The 19,711-nt window shown below is 38.6% G+C and overlaps 2 protein-coding genes across 18 annotated transcripts in view; both read right to left on the bottom strand.

Annotated features, from left to right (window-relative positions):
• Window positions 1–2,504, bottom strand: part of LOC141768708 (dedicator of cytokinesis protein 3-like) — a 239,196-nt gene extending 236,692 nt beyond the window's left edge. For all 14 annotated transcript variants that reach the window (XM_074637029.1, XM_074637073.1, XM_074637051.1 and 11 more), the window contains exon 1: window positions 1,686–2,504. In XM_074637029.1, coding sequence (XP_074493130.1) covers window positions 1,686–1,722 — 37 coding nt within the window. In that variant the 5' untranslated portion in view covers window positions 1,723–2,504. The remainder of the gene's footprint in view (window positions 1–1,685) is intronic.
• Window positions 2,505–7,275: 4,771 nt separating this feature from the next.
• LOC141768603 (DDB1- and CUL4-associated factor 1-like) overlaps window positions 7,276–19,711 on the bottom strand; it is a 30,815-nt gene continuing 18,379 nt past the window's right edge. Inside the window, exons 19-31 of one of the 4 annotated variants that reach the window (XM_074636997.1) lie at window positions 19,071–19,348; window positions 18,740–18,938; window positions 18,188–18,270; window positions 17,980–18,064; window positions 16,585–16,815; window positions 16,406–16,490; window positions 16,085–16,267; window positions 15,853–15,957; window positions 15,596–15,669; window positions 14,615–14,704; window positions 13,418–13,570; window positions 11,629–11,743; window positions 7,276–10,431 (exon numbers count right to left, since the gene is read on the bottom strand). In XM_074636997.1, the coding sequence (XP_074493098.1) occupies window positions 10,364–10,431; window positions 11,629–11,743; window positions 13,418–13,570; window positions 14,615–14,704; window positions 15,596–15,669; window positions 15,853–15,957; window positions 16,085–16,267; window positions 16,406–16,490; window positions 16,585–16,815; window positions 17,980–18,064; window positions 18,188–18,270; window positions 18,740–18,938; window positions 19,071–19,348 (1,749 nt within the window). In that variant the 3' untranslated portion in view covers window positions 7,276–10,363. Of the gene's footprint in view, window positions 10,432–11,628; window positions 11,744–13,417; window positions 13,571–14,614; window positions 14,705–15,595; window positions 15,670–15,852; window positions 15,958–16,084; window positions 16,268–16,405; window positions 16,491–16,581; window positions 16,816–17,979; window positions 18,065–18,187; window positions 18,271–18,739; window positions 18,939–19,070; window positions 19,349–19,711 lie in introns of all 4 variants that reach the window. The other 3 variants (XM_074637008.1, XM_074637012.1, XM_074637016.1) reach the window with 3 other exon arrangements.

The following is a 19,711-nucleotide window of genomic DNA, read 5'->3' as shown; positions in this document are numbered from 1 at the left end:
CAAGATGGATACAGATGCCTGAAAGCAGTCAGCACAGTGTTACAAAAGGCCTACAAGTGTCTAAAATGACAGTGTGCAGTAATTGATACAAGAGGGGAGGGGTGGGGAGACTCAGGAAGAGATGGAGGGGGAGAGAATAACTGAATGCTGGATTGTTGGCTAATGGCCCTTAAACCACAAACTCTCATTGGAAAACATTCACTCTCATTATACTGCAATATAATACTGGTTGATAAATCACTGCTGTCCTGCAGAGAGTCACCTGCACTGTCCATTAACACTAAACCTATACATATACTGTTCTTCCCATCATTGCAACCTTTCCATAGTTTCTATTATTCACATATTATACATCCACCTCTTATTATTATTTATATGTGTATGTTTACATAGTACAGTATATGGATATATATAGGTGCGTGTATGTATATATACTCCTTTTCGATCTATTCACTATTATTATTGTTATTTCTTTTATCCATCTATTTATGTATTTATTTCATTTTTGTTTTCCCTTCTCTGGGATTATTCAATGTAATTCCATGTGTACATTACCAGACTTTCCATGTGTACCACATTATCTCCATCACTACAAAGAGGAACAGGGGGGGGGGTTAGGAAATACGGGTCTAGGATAGCACGGTTTTAAACATGTAAAAAAAAAAAATTCTTTACAGTTGTACTGCTCTATTGTACTTTTTGTGCCAATAAAAAATTTAACATACATCCACCTCTGGTGCTGATGCACAGCCCCTTACTTCAACAAGCCAATGAAATGATCTTTCCCCTCAACCTGCACCTCTTACATTTACATAGGAGCGCTATTGTATGACTCTATACTTCCATAAAATACCAAGTACAGACCATTTTATACACACACACACACACACACACACACACACACACACACACACATAGAGTCAGATTAGTAATGTTGACACAACAGATAATACACAAAATACCATAAACTACCATTAGGGTCACAAAATGACCCGGTCTGGAGCAGCACAGACTCATATCTCAAAGGGAGAAGAGTTTATGGGAATAATGTAGACACAGCATAGGAAAAAAAAAAACCCACCAAACTCCCCACTGACTTCAACAGACCCACAGGCATCCCTTTAGAAGTATTACAGAGGAAGAAGATTGGGGATCCCTTCACAATTTACAGCAGAGTATAGAGGCAGCAGAACTGTATGACTCTATACTACCATAAGATACCAAGTACAGACCATATTATAAACACACACACACACACACACACACACACACACACACACAGAGTCAGATTAGTAATGTTGACACAACAGATAATACAAAAAATACCATAAAACTACCATTAGGTCACAAAATGACCCACTCTGGAGTAGCACAGACTCATATCTCAAAGGAGAAGAGTTTATGGGAATAATGTAGACACAGCATAGGAAAAAAAAAACACCAACTCCCCACTGAGTTCCACAAACCCACAGGCATCCCTTTAGAAGATTGGGGATCCCATCACAATTTAGAGTATAGAAGCAGAGGAATGTCTATACCAGATTACAAAAACAGCAATGTTGTCTATTGAACTGCTGCTCAGCTGGACTCCCTCTCACAGCCTCATATGCACCCAGAATAAACGCACATACAGCCAGATATATAGCAGCAACAAATAACCAGACAAACATCATGGATCTACTCACCCACTCCTATTTTCTCGTCCTCCGTCGGCGTCCACATGATGATGTCCAAAGAGCAAAATCTCCCAGAGAAAGTATATAATCACCCGTTGCGTCGCCTCATGGAGCTCCTATACGGATGTTTCACCAGAGATGACAGGGGGAGAGACAGGAGGAGGAGAGGAGGACCAAAGAGGAAAAGTTTAACTTCAATTGTTCAGGATGATGGGAGTGCAAACAAAAAAAAAAAATCACTCTTCACGTGTCGCAGTTGTTTTTAAAAGATGAGTTTCATATCCCAGTCAGGTTTGGAGTGACGCATGGTGCAATGAGTGTGTGTCCATCTCTCTGCTCGTATAGCGACTGAAATCCTGCACAACACCATGCAGGGATCCTATAAAAGATGCAATACAGGCGTCATAGGACTAGACTATCTCTACTGGGATGGATGCAAAGTGAGGCAGTCAAAAGACAACAGTGGTGGTGCTACTACAGCAGAAACAACTATACAACCATGAGGATGTCACAGGAATGCCATCGTCAAGTCCAGAAAATGAGAAAAGCCTGATCGTGTTTCTTTCTCTGTTAAGTTCATCCTCGCCTCTCTTGCCTTGCAGGAATCCCCTTCTTCTCAATCAGTGCAGCATCTCTCAGCCTCTCCAGCTCTCCAGTGTCTTGCTCTTTTTCTTCTTATTTAGATGACTCACGCATGCATTTTCCTCCAGCTGTGTACCGTTTCTGTTTCTGCTCGTTGCAGTATAGCTGTCAAAGTTGTTGTGAGCAGCAAGATGAGAGGGGAAATAAGATAGACAGACAGTCCAGTCTGTCGGTAGAGAGTCGTGCGCAGCCAGCAGCAGCAGCAGCAGCAGAAGGAGGAAGCCTACATCAGTTTAAGAGGATCAGGCGAATGAAAAGCCTACAGATAGATAGAGAGAGCTCCATCGCCAAGAGAGGGAGATCATGTGTGTTGGTGTTGGTCTGCACCACCCGATCGTTAAAGGTTATCATTGGTGACATGACGCGCACGTACAGTAGTTCATCCTTTACGTATGTGTGTAGAATAGAATAGAAAGCTTTATTGTCATTGTATTAAATACAACGAGATTCATAGTTACCACTTCTGGTCAGTGCTTTAAAACAAATACTTGACGAGACTAAACGAGGCAGATAAAACATATATCAGGTAAAAACACACACACAGTTATAAAGCAAATAAAACAGGAAAAGTAGATGTAATAAATAAAAATAAATATTACATCTATTTTTATATTTTACACTTCTAGTGTAACACTTCTGGTGTTACACTAGAAGTGTAAAATATAAAAATAGATGTAATGTAAACAGAGGTGATTGCACTTGTCAAATAGGTAGTAATAAATAAATGTAAACAAAGGTAGTTACATGAGTGCACACTGGACGCACTGGCTGGAAACATAAACGCACTTTGGGTGAATGTGGATCTTCTACTACTTGCACATGAACATGTTCAACATATAACCAGAGATAGACGCACATATAGCCTACTACTGCACAAAGATAATCCAGCTCCACACACACAACCTGACATGACTCATATGTAGTCATCATCTCTCCACGACATGACACGATGATTTGTGTCCCGTTGTGAGTGAGAGGGAGTGATTTAAAGTGTGTTTTTATGCATATTGCCAAAGAAAAATGATATTTGGTTGTGTGTATTGTGCCACCGTGTGTACAATGTTGGCAAACACACTATTTCACACAGTGCTGCTGCACACTGATTAAATATAATAATAACCATGGCGATCTCTCCAGAGAAACCTCGAGAAGTCTGGTCATTATAAAAGAAAAATAAAAAATAAAAAAAAGTATATATATATATACATATATATATATATATGTATATATATATATATATATATATATATATATATATATACATATATGTATATATGTATATATGTATATATATATATATATACATACTGGTGGTATATACTGGTGATCTCCAGAGAAACCTCGTGTAGTCTGGTCATTATAAAAGAAAAAGAAATAAAACAAAAGAAATAAAAAATAAAAAAGTATATATATACATATATATATATATATGTATATGTATATATACATATACATATATATATATATATATATATATATATATATACATATGTATATATATATATACATATATATATATATATGTATATATATATATACATATACATATATATATACATATACATATATATATATATATATATATTGGTGATCTCCAGAGAAACCTCGTGAAGTCTGGTCATTATAAAAGAAAAATAATAAAAAAATTAATAATAATAAAAAAGTGTATATATATATAATATATTTATATATATATTTATATATAAATATATATAAATATATATATATTTATATATAAATATATATAAATATATATATGTTTATATATATATATATTTATATATATAAATATATATATATATATATATATATATATATAAAGTAAAGTAGCTAACATTACTTTAAATTACTCAACATTAGCCTTATTAGCTTACAATAATTGTGTGAATGTAACCTACTTGATGTTAGTTAACTACATCTCATCCCTGTCAGCAGGTTTGCAGTGTTTAATCCCCGTTAGCTGAATACACTGAACTCAATCTGGAAACAAAAACAGTTTTGAGGACAACGTTTCTTCAGGTTGGATGTTTAGCTAGGCTAGTTAGCCTAACAGTGAGCTAGCTAGCGTTAATGTTAGTTAGCCAGATCAGTCCCATTAAGTTAGCTAGAGCCAAAGAAGTTTGTCCTACAGCAAAGTTAAATAGAAGGGTTCAAGAGTAAAGAAAAGTAAAAGAAAAAAGAAAGAAAGAATTTAGTTTTCCTCAATTCATAACGTCGTAATTGTGAAACTCCTGTTAGCTTAGCTAACCTGTGGGTTTGGGTTTGAACTTGAAATAACCGCTAACTCTATATTTCACCTGCTTGGCAGTAATGTTAGCTGACCAGACGAAGGTCTCTCCATGAATCACTGCTGATCCTAGTGTTGGCTTTTGCTGCTTCAGCCCCCCGATCGCGGTCGGAGGAAACAGGGGAGACACCAGCGACCCGGTCGGAGACGATAACGTTTCTCGCTGCGGAGCCCCGTCACTTCAGCAGACACGGGAAACCTCTGTTGGTCTGGAGGAGCTGCAGCAGTTAATTCTGCACAAATGTCCCCTGTACATTCACTAGATATTCTCAGAGCTAAACTAACTCTCCTGCAGTGTGGAGTGAGCGCACATGCACGTGAGAGTGGAGCGAGCTGTGAGTGAAGGCAGGCAGAGGAGCAGAGACTCCAGCCCTGGAGACCAAAGCTACGGTCTCTCCCACGTCCAACACTGATTTGCAACTCGGGCTTCACTAGATATAACTTTGCGGTTTTGTTGCTTCCGTGTAGTTTGTGTCGCCGAGTCTGAACAGCGTAGCCACACGCGAGCGCGCATGTGAAACTGATCCGGGTGATTTATACGTGTAAGAAGTTACAAACAGTCCCTTTAAATAAGGTTAAGGAAGTGACTTTTAAAATGATTCAGCTTTTATGATCCCTCCAAGGTATTTTTACAAAGATATAAAAACGACATCGTTGTGGACTGCTCATTTTGTCACCTATTTTGTTTTTGTCCCCACTCTTGTATTTTTTGGCAACGCATTTGGACTCTAATTTCCCCAATATATTGATTCAGATTTCCCCTCAACTATGAGGCTTCCTTTCTTACCCTTCTACCAAATCATATCAATATTATATTATTAATTTGATCTTATTACTTGCAAAATCTCATATTCATAAATCTAAATTTCCTGATCATATACCATCCTTTTTCATCGTTGAAAATTAACTCAAGCAATACATGACATCAATCTCATATTAAAAAAATAGACATGCTACCAAAACCCTAAATCTATGTACCCTGTATAACATTTTTATTAAATATTTTGATGTTTTCTGTCAGTGCTCTGATCCCTTAGCATTATCCAATTTTTGTATTTGTAGTTGTATTTATTCAGATTAGGTTACTTTGTATTACTTCTTGGAAAATTCCATAGCCTATTCATAAGAAAAAATGGTCAGGAACTAAGCTGAATTTAAACAATATAGCACCACCTTATCCAACGTTGAAAAACAAAAAAGCTATTAAGACCTTTAAATTATTAAACAATTATTATATGATGCATATAACCCAAACTCTGGCATTATAAAAAAAAATTTCTTGTCTAATGTACCTGTGTACATGAACACAATAATGAAAGTGAATTTTTGATTTTATAACATATCTAGTCTAATGGCTGCATTCCATTTAGGTTTGGATTTACGACGTTATTGTGCAAAGCAGCAGCCAGTCAACAGCAGAATTAAATGAAATATCTAACCAGTTCCTACTTTATCTCCTGTAAGTATTTATGTTGTAAGTATGTCTGCTTCATAGAACACAAAACTATCATGTTTTATGATTTATTGACCTACCATCAAATTGGTTCCTTCACCAGCCTTTAAAAGTGTCGTCTCTGTCTCTAGTCTTTCCATCATATTACCACCAAGTTAAACACCAAAACCTTAGTATTCTGGTCCAGTCGCGGCCAGCTAGCTGTGGAAAAACAGGAGGAAGGCAGTGACGTGACGACAGGCTGGAAGGAGAAATGAAACCGAAAAGTGGATGAAACAGCAGGAGGGGGAGAAGAAGAGACTGAGAGTGAGGGACCTTTCCAAAGAAAAACTGAGACATTTGGACACAACATAGACAGACTTAAAGGCCATTCATCATCATACAGGAGAGAAGCTTCTAAACTCTCAGTATTAACAAAAAGAAAACTTTCATCTTCACTCGCCTACACGCAAACAAGATAAGAAATAAGTATGTGTGCTGAGATTGTTAAAGAGAGAACGGGCTGTCCCTGCATTAAGAACAAATCCAGAGAAAGGACTTAAAAACCAGACTGTTTGGTGTTAGAGAATCAAGACAGCAGTTCAGGATGTACAGAGTATGTCCATTTTTGTGTTCATAATCACCTGAATTTCCCTGTCTATCTATTATCTTTACACAGCGCTGATGTTTGTTTTAGTCGACATCTTGGTATTTTAGGCATTGTGCTCACAAATAATGAAAGAATCAACAGCTCAGTGATGGTGACAACATTAAACACCACAATAAGTTTATAGTATACAGTAGATAATGGAGCAATATAATCAGTATAAAAGCTGTTGAAAGAATTATACAATATACACTGAAGTCTATAAGCACCTTTCCCCTGTCCTGGGCACGACAACCAACTGTTGCCGATTGGCTGGAATAGTGCACAGTTGAAAATGTACGCATTCATTCACTGAGAATTGTGACTTTGTGGAATAGAAATGAAGTTTCTTACATTGTGATTCATTACCTGCTGTTGTGAGCGGTTGAAGACTTCATCAGATGGTCAACATTTACCAAAATATAGCCTCAAACAACAACACGCTCTTAATGTAATCAAATGAAGTCAAAAGTCCTGTAACGGTGACCGTGTCACACATGCAGTAGCTTCATCTTCATGTAAAATACAACAGATTGGCTCTTACAGGCTTAAACTGTCACTCAAGTATCACTATTATAAGACGAGGCAAGAGTTACAAGAAGGGAGAAGGATCTTTTATTAATAAAGTAGAACTTATTAACTGAATTGATAATCCCGTTAACCATTTACAACAATTTAAACAGATTTATAAACAATACAATCTATTATAAAACTGTAGATCACATGGCTCTGAAAAGTTGCTGTGGCATGAAATACCGATTTTCAAAAATGCATTATTACTTTTCACTATTGAGCGTGACTTTAGGTTGTAAATGGCGGACACAACATTATGTGCATAAAAACTTCCATTCACAAGCCAAACTCTGGGATCATTTTGATGACAAAGTTGTATTTCTTAAATCCTGATTTAAAGGCTAATTTAGGTATTTTTCAACCCCATTTCCCCATGTTTTTTGTGTTTAACTGACCAATGAGGACAACAATTTGTGAAATTGGTCCAGTTTTGAGCGAAAGCGCTGCAGACGACAGCCCGTTAAGGTCTGGTCTACCAACAGGCTGCCGTCTGCAGCGCTTTCGCTGACCTTAAAGGTCTGGTCTACCACCAGAACAACCATTAACAAAAGAATAAATAAATCAAAACACTCCAAACAGCTCCAGGCTCCTCAGCTTTGTGAAATCTTTTGCAGATTGTTTGATGCAGTTTCAAAATAGTTAAAACAGCGTTATGTTGGTCTTAAAGTTTCCAACACGTCTCATATTGATACATAACAATGTAAGTTACAGAGCTAACATCCTTTTGTGGGCTCAAAGAGTCAAAAACTGCTGAATACTGGTTGTGTTGTCAACACGTAATGATGAAACACAATAAGGGTCAAAGGTCGACTGTTCAGTGATGAGGTAAGCTCGCTGCAAAATAGAAATTGTTCCAATACAAAATATATCTTCCCGGCCTCGTGTTTGAAACCTTGTAGCAGCTGATAATGAAATAATTGCCGGATAATGTCACATATGAAAAAAAAACATTAGAAGTAACAACCACTGCATAATGTAATATAATGTATTACATGTTTTACTGTATTTCTTTTATCCCATTTAGAGAAATATTCTTTATCAGCTGCTACAAACCTTCAACCAACAGCCATGGCTCATGTATAACACTGGTATTTTCCCAAAAAATCATCTTGCTGTTGCCACACTGTTGTCACAGTAACTTACTGAGAGCTCTGCAGGTTCTCTGTCCTCAGATAACTGAGACTTTAAATGCATTTTATCAAAAGTGCACCAATAATTGAATGAGGCATCTGCTTAGTGCTGCTACTTTACCAAACAATGGACTGTCTGAAGGATCGGGGCTAAAAGCATGAATCAATAACAAAAGAACATTTCTCAGAGGGATGCACCGATCCGACTTTTTCAGTCCCGATAGTGATACCTGGACTTTGGGTACCGATCCGATACCAGTCTTTAATTAATAAGCTGCTGTATGCCTCACTGTGTGGAAGTGACTGGGATCATTATTTTATGTGTAAAGCAACATCTGGCTTACACTTAAGACTTAAACATTGCTTTCCTAACTTTGTAAAACAAAATGTAACAAATACATACATAGATATAAATTTACTGAATTGTTATTTATTATTAAAATAATAAATTGTACACCAGCAATTAGGTTCAATATCTTCAAAGTTAACAAGAATTACACTTCAAGTGTAAAGCTTTTTATTACAGCAACAAATTGGTCAAAACTTAAACAGGAATTAAAATTCCAGTATATAATGTATGTAGTATATAAACATAGAATTGAATTGAATAGATCGGCCCCATTGTCACTGATACTCGATCCAACTATTTGAGTCAGTATCAGCCCGATATCCAATCCGGTATCGGTGCATCCCTAATTTCTCCCAACACGTAAAAGCTATCCATCCCTATTAAGATGAGCTAAAATAAATTAAATTAAACAAAAAAACTGTTAAAAAAACTTAAATTAAACAAGATTATATGACTCTGCCACATCTAGATAATCCTCATATAAATGTATTTTTGTTTGTTGAATTTTGTGGGGAAATGATATACAATGTTAATGGTAAAAGTGGCTCATAGTGACCCATGCACCAGTGCCTTTCTGCAGAAATCAACCTTGGATGTTTGGGTTAACATAATCTGCTGGTTTCAAGCCCACAGACACTGTGGATATTACTTGTTGAAGAGGTGGGACTTTGATTCTTTACAAGAAGAACACAGAAGTTGGTATTGTTGCTATGTGCAAGGAAACATTTCTTAGTTTCCAGGTAGCCTCTGTGATCCAACAGCGTGAAGGAATCCACCAGATCCGAGGCCAGACAGCGTTAGTTCATCATATCTTTAAATCTTTAAAGTAACATTCTTGGGACTTTATATTTTCCCTGAGTGTTAGCTGTATTTGAGGAACCAAAATGTGCAGTTGTTATTGCTGTAAAATGAAGGAAAGCTAAATGAGCATGTGGCTCTGCCTTTATGTGAATATTTGGCTTTTAGCTATGAACAAAAACATCAACATGTATTGAAGACTGCTGCACTGTGGAAATACGTTGACTGTACCTTCAGCACCCAGTCAAACCATTCCCTATGGAAGTAAGGAGATTATGTTTTACCAGAAAGTGTGGCCAGTGGATGAAACACAATTCCATTTAAATTTATGGCTCTTAAGTTTTGTGAATTTTAGATTAAACTTCTAACTATAAACTTTCCTCGACATAAGTTTTTGTTCCTTGGTGGTTTAGTAGGTCAGTGAACGCAACTGTGAGCTCAATAGTGAGGTGAAAAAAAGTTTGAAAAAGCATCTCATTTGGAGCAGAGCAACATCAGAGGCAGAGAGCCAGGTGAAATATCATAAAACACTTTCTCCTACTGAAACCAAGCAGAGAGCCAGGTCAAATGAAAAGTCAAGTGTTTTCATCTGAGCCCCACGAGCATTGGGAAATATTTATTCATCATCACTGTCGTCTCTCTAAAACTTATATAGAATATATAGAGAAAATATCACAGACTTTTCTGTTGTCCTCCAGGACATTGATGTGCATATCAGTGTAATCACAGTCAACTTGCCTGTTTGAATGAGAACTGACGGCTTAAAAAGGGGGGAAAACAAAGTCCTTGTTGAGGTTCATGTTGTGAGCAGAGGAGCGTCTTCTCCCAGGTCAGGAGAACCATCTTTCGCTGAGGGCCCGGAGGATCTCAATTTCATCATCTGATGGTTCGGAGTACACTGCAGCATTAGGACACATTACATAACACAACATATGCACTTATACTGTGTGTAATAAAACTATTTTGAACTACTTTTACTGTGAATTACTGTGAACTGAAGAAATACTAATTTCCCATGATGAACATCAAATGAAGGAAAAAATGCTACATAGGTGTATAAATGAACGCAACTTGTGATTTCTAGGAAGTAGTGGGCTCAGTTTAAAAGCTAGTGAAGATACTGACATCATAAGAAACTAGAAAATCTAAGGAATCCATTGGTAACAACCATGTCATACTAGCTTGTCGGGAAGGAGGTTAATTAATGCTACAAATTTGCACTCAATTTTGGTGAGAAAAAACTGGCATGGCCATTTCCCTTGACCTCTGACCTCAAGATATGTGAATGAAAATGGGTTCTATGGGTACCCACGAGTCTCCCCTTTACAGACATGCCCACTTTATGATTGCGATAACTATAGACAATCGTGATTAATTACAATTAAATATTTTAATTGATTTACAGCCCTAGTAAGTAGATACTTGTTTGGTTTGATTTAGGGCCACCAGCAACTAAAGATTACTTATTCTTATTCTTTCTATTAATCGTTTAATCTATGAAATAATAAAAAAGTAGAGAAAAACGGCCATCACAACTTCCCAGAGGTTGAAGTGGCGTCTTTAAATTGCTTGCTTTGTCTGACCTACAGTCCAAAACCTAAAGATATTTAATTTACTCTCATATATGACAAAGAAAAGCAGCAAATCCTCACGCCTGAAAATCTGGAACCATCAAATGTTTCACATTTTTTGCCTGAAAAAATGCCTAAAACAATTAATCAATTATCAAAAGAGCTGCCGATCACACAACCCTACCCCCAGGTCCCCTACCGATCAATTAATCTATACAATTTTACTTCAATTCAAATTAACAATAAACTCTGGTGCGTTTGCCCATTCAGTACGATTTGTTTGGGCTGGTGTGAAAAATGTCCACTGAGCTGTGGTGCGACCGGCCTGTCAGTCCACATGACTTCATGTTTAGTCCTCGTTTGTGTGAAGACGAAACAGAGCAGGACTCAAAGACTATAATCTATCTAATATCTAACTAAACTAACTGATCTCCAGGTGTGTAAAATGCCCTCAGACGATCACTGAACCAAACAGTTTTCAGAATATTTAACAAGTTAAGCCGATGAACCAACTGTTAACTTACTATGTGGATTGCCAGATGAGTCAGTTCCACCATCACTTCTGTATGAATGGTCTGTGTCTGCTGAGTCATCTTCACTGTTTGCATCATCGCTGTTGCTGCCGAGAAGATCTGCAATCTGAGGGGAGGAGTAAAGAAAAAAAAATAACGTTAATGGGGATCCTTCACAGCAAAAACCTGATACACTACAAGAAACATCTGGACAAGGTACTGCATATATCAGGGCTCAACAATAAGCCCGAGTAAGCTAGTAAATCTAGCAAGTGGTAAAAAATAATTACACACATCATTTCTTCCGGAGCTGATGATGGAGCTAAAGAGTGAACCATCTCACTTCCTTCTCATCTCTGTTGAGAGTTACAGATGTGTAGTCAGTGGGCTACCTCCGGGTCTGAGAAGTGAAGCCAATGCAGAAGTGCCTTAAACTTGCATTCTTTCTAAAAGCCAGCAGGGGGCGACTCCTCTGGTTGCAAAAAGAAGTCTGATTGTATAGAAGTCTATGAGAAAATGAGCCTACTCCTCACTTGATTTATTACCTCAGTAAACATTGTAAACATGAGTTTCGCTAGTTTCAAGTCTTCTTCAATAAGAGAAAGATGTTCATTTAGTAAATTATGGTCCCATTTAGAGTCAAATAGACCATAAAGCAGGGGATGCTTTAGGACATGGCTACCTTGTGATTGACAGGTTGCTACCACAGCATTGTCCGGTCCAGGTGTTGTCCATGTTTTCGTCCTACAACTTTAACCCTTTAAGGCTGTATTTGAAACCACCTACTACTATACATACTACTGAGGAATGCAGTACGTACTGCATACTGACGAACTGCATTCCTCAGTAGTATGTAGTATGAAACTTCTAAAATCGATTTATTTTGAAGTATGCTAGGCCAGGCTTCAGCCTTTAAACAAGCTCTTAAAGCACCAAACTCATTCCATCATCGCAATATAATCGAAAAATACAACTTCCTGAGCTTTGAATATTTTTTTGTTTATGACCCATGTTTGTTTACTTCTTAAGATACTGCATGGTTTAGCTCCATCACCTCTTAAGCTATTTATTCGAACAGCTCATGGTGAAGTAAGACAAACAGGATCATCGACAAAATGTATTCAAATTCCTTCGCCACTGCCTGCTGCTCTGTAGCCTGTCCAGGTCCGATGCATACTGGAGATTTAGCTTTTGTTTACTACATTTTGGTTAAATCATTACATACTGCTAGTATAGTATGAAGTTTCGAATACAGCCAAAGTTTATGAGCTGAAGCGCAAGCGAGCATTTCAATTATCCTGGAAACAGGAGTTTAGTTTCGGTGGCATCACAGGATGTGGGCAAAACTCCAACTTGCATTGTGCAGTTTGCAGCAAGTTGGAGAGCAAGGCGGATAAAACTGGGTCGTTTTTCAAAAGGCACGTCAAGTACATAAGAGTTGACAGCATTTTGCTTGCATGGCAGCTAAGAGTTTATTGATAACTGCAAATAAAATAAAACAATTTGTATGTAGGAAAGTCAAAATTTACTTTGGGCAAGTAGATTTCTGGTTGGGCATGTGAAAAAAAGCCTTGAAGTTGAACCCTGTGTATAGTAAAGGCTTTTACTGTCATCTTTCCATTTTTAATAAGTAAGCAGACATCCACATCACAAGCAAACATGCCCAAGATCTGATTTATATTTTATAACTATTTTAAGGATTGTAGTATTGTGGAGAAATGATATGTAAACCAGGTGGAGATAAACAGAAATATGACTGTGATGTAATCAGACTTCAGCTCTGGTTTGTGAGATCCGTTACCTCTTCTTCTGTGGGAGTGTTTTGTCCGCTTTCATTTTCCGGGTCGTCGTTATTGGCCAGTTCCTCTAAGAGCGGATCTGTGTCCATATCATCATCGTCATCATCGTCATCATCATCTGAGTCTGAGGAATCATCATCGTCCTGGTCCTCATCCTGGAAGATGACACAACATGCATTAAAGACAAAACACTGCTGAGTCCTCATTAATCTGACTCTCAGGTATCACAAGGAAAGATTGATGAGCCACATTAATTTTCTCCATAACGGGATGATTAACTTGACTTTGATTTCAGTAGTAACACTAATGCAAGGGACACAGACAGTACTGCACCTATAAGCATCCTGACGCAAACCGGACGCAGTCAGATGTGTGTACTTCCTCTAACTTCGCCAAGTCCATCGCTAGCTTTTACCGTTAGCTCCGTTCTCTTTATACATCCATGATCAGCTCCATCGGGGTTGTTTGAATGCTTTTAACATAAATGTCAGTATATGGGTGCTCTACAGTTGTAGCGTCGGCCAATTTGACCACAGAGATGAGAGTGGCTTGACCGCACATCACCACAATATGATAACGTTTCCTGTGCATGACAGAGTTGGCATGCAGCTTTAGCCATGATGTCTAGCTCTGCTTTTCCTGTCAATATGTGAAACCCGAAGTGTTTCCATACTTTACTGTATGTGTAGTGTTTACCACTTTGGATTAAAAATGTGAGGGTGCAGGTTGTATCCACGCGGACCCTTCGCCGTATCTGCCAGGTTCTGCTCACTACAACCGGCTCCTGTTTGTTTTGGTTGACGGATACAGAACGGATATGACGTCACGTTACTGAGACTACAACAAGAAAAGCGGTAACTTCGTTCTACCTCCACATAGACTCAAATGAAGCAAATATATTGATTCTGGCATCAAAAATCAATTTCAAAATCGTAAAAAAAAATTGCGATACGTAGGTGAATCATTTTTTCCCCCCACCCCTACGTTTTGCCCTTCTGGTTAGATGCTAAACTGCATTTCGTTGTACTCTCTGCATTGAAAAAACAGTTGAATATAATCTAATATACAGAGGCATACACACAAACAAGATATTGCAAGCGTTGAATTGTTATCCTCCAAACTGTTAAAAAATAAACTCCCTCCTCTGAGACAAGTACCTACCCAACAACACACCAACATCATACTCTGTTCCATCTCACCTGATCATCATCGTCTCCCTCTTCTGCCAGTTTCTGTCGTCCAACCTCGTACAGACGACACACCGTGTCCAAGCTCACTGTGTCCTGGTTCTACGGGTCAATGTGTAAAAAGACATATACAAACAATGTTGGTGTATCTGTGGTTTCACATGTTTTTCTATTAAATTAAAACTAGCCTAAAGAAACAAAACAAAGAAATCTGGTAAAACTGATTTGTTTTCATGAAAACAATTAGTCAACTAATTGATCAGTTTATCAACAGAAAATGAATGAATGAATTAAAAAATATTAACTAATTAAAAAAGGTCGATGTAATCATTTCTAAAATTCACAACATGTTTTTATCTCGTGAAATATTCTGCTTCAATCCATATTTGTTGGCGTTTAGCATTTCAAAAACAAAATTTTCACTGCGGCTGGAAAACTGTTTGCTCTCTTGCTTGTTGCACACAAAGGAAGGCATGCTCCTGTATTAACAGGGCGATCTAGCAGCAATCTAACAGCAGCACCATAAATTACATATATATAACCACAGAAACAAAAAAATGTGATGACGTCATAAAATATGACGACAGACATTCAAAGCTTCATTTGAAAACCACATTCTGTAAAACATTTGGTACAGCCCTATACTTAAGAGAACACAAATAACTCCAGGTCTGGAGACACAACATCGTTCAACAATGGTCATATTGGAGGTCCTCTATTCTTGACTAATAATCTTTTTTTAAAATATTTAATTGAAGAATTTAGTCTTGAAGTTGAGATTGGAGCCAAAGAGTTTAGTTCACTTTTACTAATGAGAAAGACCATAACAATCTTCATCAGATACAGTATCTCTGTTTTTCAGAACTGGTTTTTATAATCTGTACTTGTGTTGTCCGCTAGACTCCATGATGGCATGAGAACATGCCCAATGTTCAGGTGTTACTTCCAACATGAACACAGGTGAGTTTTGAGGATAAAAGTCATGCAAAGTACCTCAATGACAGCCAGGTAGCAGTCTTTGGTGTCGGTGCACAGGTCAAAGATGTTCCTCTTTACGTCCACTGTGGCTGAAAAACAAAACAAAAACAAGTTCTGAGTTATAAACTAAAATCAAGGTGAAATAAATAGTTACCGTCCTACGAGTAACTGATACGGAAAAACAGGAGAAACAAATCTGCTGTGTGATAATGAGATGTACTGTAGTTGACCAATGAGATTCAAGTCTGCAATAAACAGGAAGTGCAGCCTACTAATGGGCTTGTAGTCCGTAGCATCGAAGGTTCTGAAGGATGAACCGAAGGGACTCTTCATCTGCTGGTCCATAGCGTCATCCTCATCATCGGCCTGCAGCATTGCTGTATGTACATGTGTGTGTGGGAGGGGGAGTAGACAATGACAGTCAGTAATGTCAGTATGTCAATAATAAGTGAGACACACATGCTGCTCAAACAGTATGTTGTTCTCCGTTTCACACCAACATACCTCCATACATGATGGTGGCGTTGCTGTTGAAGACCAGTCTGCACTGGTCCAGGGCAGGGACAGTGTGCAGGAGGTGGAAGGTCCTCAGGTCCCACTGAAACCTGCTGTCAAGGCGGACAACTACAGAACGGTACAGATACAAACTGACTGGCCATGCTCCCTGCATCTCTTTATGATTGCTAACTGTTAAACTTACAACATGTAAAAGACTTTGATTAAATCATCTGACCCACTCTATTGGAAGTGTTGTTGCTGAAGGGATAGTTTGGATTTTTTTCAAGTGGGTTTGCATGAGGTACTTATCCATGGTTAATGTATTACCTACAGTAGATTGACAGATCAGACAGCCCTTTTCTGACAGGGATCTGAAGCCGTTATCTCTGCTCTCCTCAAAGCCACCAGACTTCTTTGACAAAAACAGAAGCATTTTGTAAAATGTTTAAAATCGCAATAAGATCGTATAGTGGGGCCTAAAAACCACCAGGATCAGAGGATACCACCTCGGTGTTGATGATGACCTCCAGGCCGTTCGGATGGAAGACGCCGCTGATGTTCATGTTGAACTTGTCAAACTTATGGATGGCCTGTGACGCCCTCACGTCCCACAGCACTCCGTCATTTAGCACCAGGTCGTCGGTGGGGTTGAAGGTGGAGCAGTTCCTCTTGTAGTTATTGGCCAGGGCGGGGTCGTTCAAGGTCAGAGTCTTCTGACCCGTCTGGATGTCGTAAATCTGCAGCATAAAGAGAAATGACATGGAAATATAACAAAAATATATATATTTAAAGATATACATTTTCCGCATTAAAATGTCTAAAAACGACTAGACGATGTTAGATATTTTGTTGAGTTGTCTACTTACATTATCCCAGATGTTTCCAACCATTTTCAAACCAAGAGAAATCTGTAATTTTACTCAAGCTAACGGTTTAATTTGGTCGCCTGTCAATGGCGTCATATCCCCTTATGCGTCAATGTTGTGGTTGTCTGCCAGAAGCTGTCATAAACTGACTTTTTATCCAGTTTTAAGATACACTTTTTGGTAACTATACATGTTAACTGGATGAAGGATTTTAGTCATCGGACATCTGGATCTTAAATTATCAGAAAAACAAGCTGAGCAAACGTTAGAAGCAGTTCCCTCGCAGCCCCTCCGGGACGTCCTGCGTCCGCTGAACAGCGTCAGAGAAACACTGATTTTTAACGTGAAACTGCTTAGCTGTAAAATGAGAACGTTTGCTCCGGCTGGTGGGCGGTGCTTGGTATTTTCTCAACTGATCTCAACATGGCGGCCGGGTCATAAACTGTCCCATTTCGTAGCTAAACAGTACACTACAAGATGTTTCTGAAAGCATTTGAGGCGAGAAATAGGCATTACAGTAACAGAATATTGATTCATATTTGATCAGCGCTGCCTAGTTTGACTGTTTGATCGGAGTTTGTGAGTGATTGACAGCTGCTCAGAGACGGCAAGGCAAGGCTCTGATTGGTTATTTTCCTCCGGTCTGTGAAATCTTGCAGATGCCGTTAAGAGCACCGGAGGACACCAGAGGCATATGATTTTTTCAGATTACCTGTCTCATGCACTATTGTCAGGATATTGTGACCGTTTTATAAAAAATAACTTTTTTTAAATCATATTCGATCCAATCTGCCTACTCCAGCTTTAAAAGAGAGAGGAACATAAATGTTGAGTGGTACTTTAAGGTCAATATTGTCTGATTTGCTTGGATGCCATGCATTAGGAAATTAGCTAAATTGAAATAGGGGAAGAGATGAAAAGAGTTAGAGTACGTTCTCTGGTTACTAACATGGAAGAGTATGATGCTAGAGTGCAGCAAACTGAAGAAAAAAGGCAGCAGCATTGAGTCATGGCAGAGTATTTTGGGTAACTTACGTGTGCGACTTGGTCCTCGGTGCCGATGACTCTGTCCTGAGAGTGTTTACTGAACTCGACGTAGTGGTCGTTTACAAATGAGTTCCTGGGACAGAAAGCAAACACTTCAGCAACATCAAACACCACAATCCATACACCATGAGGAACAATGGACTCTATGGTGGTGAGTAAAGTTAAAACTGTGAGTGTGTGTTTGTGATCGGTTTACTTCAAGCTGAAGACACCATCCATACTCCAGAGAGCAGATAAGGGGACACTCCAAGAAGCAGAGGTGAGTAGCAATTTCCCATCCTGAGAAACACACAAATACATACGAGGTTTAATATGCATCTTTCTTTTCATTTAAATTATATAATTTTTAGGGCTGTCTAAGGCAAATTTGTTTTAACGCCACTAATTTACTTTACCTCTGAGCTTTTCTGGACAATATTTGTCGTTGTTTTGAGTTGTTAATTGATTTCCAATAATAAATATACACAAATAATTTCCATAAAGCAGCATATTTGCCCACTCCCATGTTGATAAGAACATTACAAACTTGACAAATCTCCCTTTAATTTACATTTTAAACAGATACAAAATATGTGATCATGACAATCATGCGATTAATCACAATTACATATTTTTAACGATTGACAGCAGTAATATTTTTACAAAACCTCAAGAGAATCTTGGAATGACATAACTTTAACTACATTACTAAACTTCCTCCCAGCCTGTCAACTAACATGGCAGCCAGTGTTTTGAAATATGAACATACCCTGGAAGGTTCAAGGTTTGTGATGGCCGATGAGTGGCAGGTGTAGTTGGCCTCCTCTTCCCCAGAGAAGACATTGTAGAACTTGAGGTGACCAGAACAGGTTCCCAGCATCAGGAAACGCTCGCGGGCTGAAAAGGCACAACAGGTGAAACCGCTCTCGTCTCCGTCGCCCTCGTGGAAGACTGACATCGGACGAAACCTAAAGAGAGATTTAAAAAAAAAGGCAAGGGGAGGGAGACACAAAAGACCAGTAGAGAAATGATAAAAGACTCAGACTCATAGTACAATGCAGGTACAGTACCTGTATGCACTCCTGGATTGTGTTCATTACCTGCTGAATATCAGATGTCTATCCAGACACCCTCTGTCCACACCTCCATATTTCGGGTACAGCACCCTGCTCCCCAGGCGAGCGGTGAAGTTGGGCGATGCCTGTCGCCTCTGCTTGGGCTCGGGGCAGCGGTGGGGGGTGAAAAGGGAAAAGGGGGGGCAGGTGGTGACAGGGTTGGGGCAGCGGGCGTGTTGTTCCCTCAGGTACTCGGTGATGATGCTGTCGAGGGTTGGGGGGGAAGGAAGGTGGCGCTCCAGCTGCTTCTTCATGGCTGGAGTCTGATCAAGGGAGAAAAATGGTCAAGACGATCCTGAGTCCGAGACAAACTACCCATGTCCCTACATCTAGACTTTTAGTATGGATCAGTATTGGCTTGGCCAGACCCATTTCCAATCCTGTGATTGTTGTGTTTGCAGGTATGTTAGTTTTGACGTTTCAATTTCATTTTAGTTTAGTTTTAGTTAGTTTTCGGAGTGTGGTTGCTAATTTTTAGTTTAGTTTCAGTTTTTCAGAAAGATTTCGTTTTAACGCCACTTATTTTTTTAATGCATTAACACAACTTGTAATTTTCATCATATGAAACAAGTAAACCTATACAATTCATTACCAACCATGTCATACTAGCTTGTTAGGAAGGAGGT

The sequence above is a fragment of the Sebastes fasciatus genome, chromosome 1 (genome assembly GCF_043250625.1).
Source record: "Sebastes fasciatus isolate fSebFas1 chromosome 1, fSebFas1.pri, whole genome shotgun sequence".
NCBI classification, from domain to species: Eukaryota; Metazoa; Chordata; class Actinopteri; order Perciformes; family Sebastidae; genus Sebastes; species Sebastes fasciatus.
The sequence above is the reverse complement of the archived record's forward strand: the minus strand, read 5'-3'. Positions and strand labels throughout refer to the sequence as shown.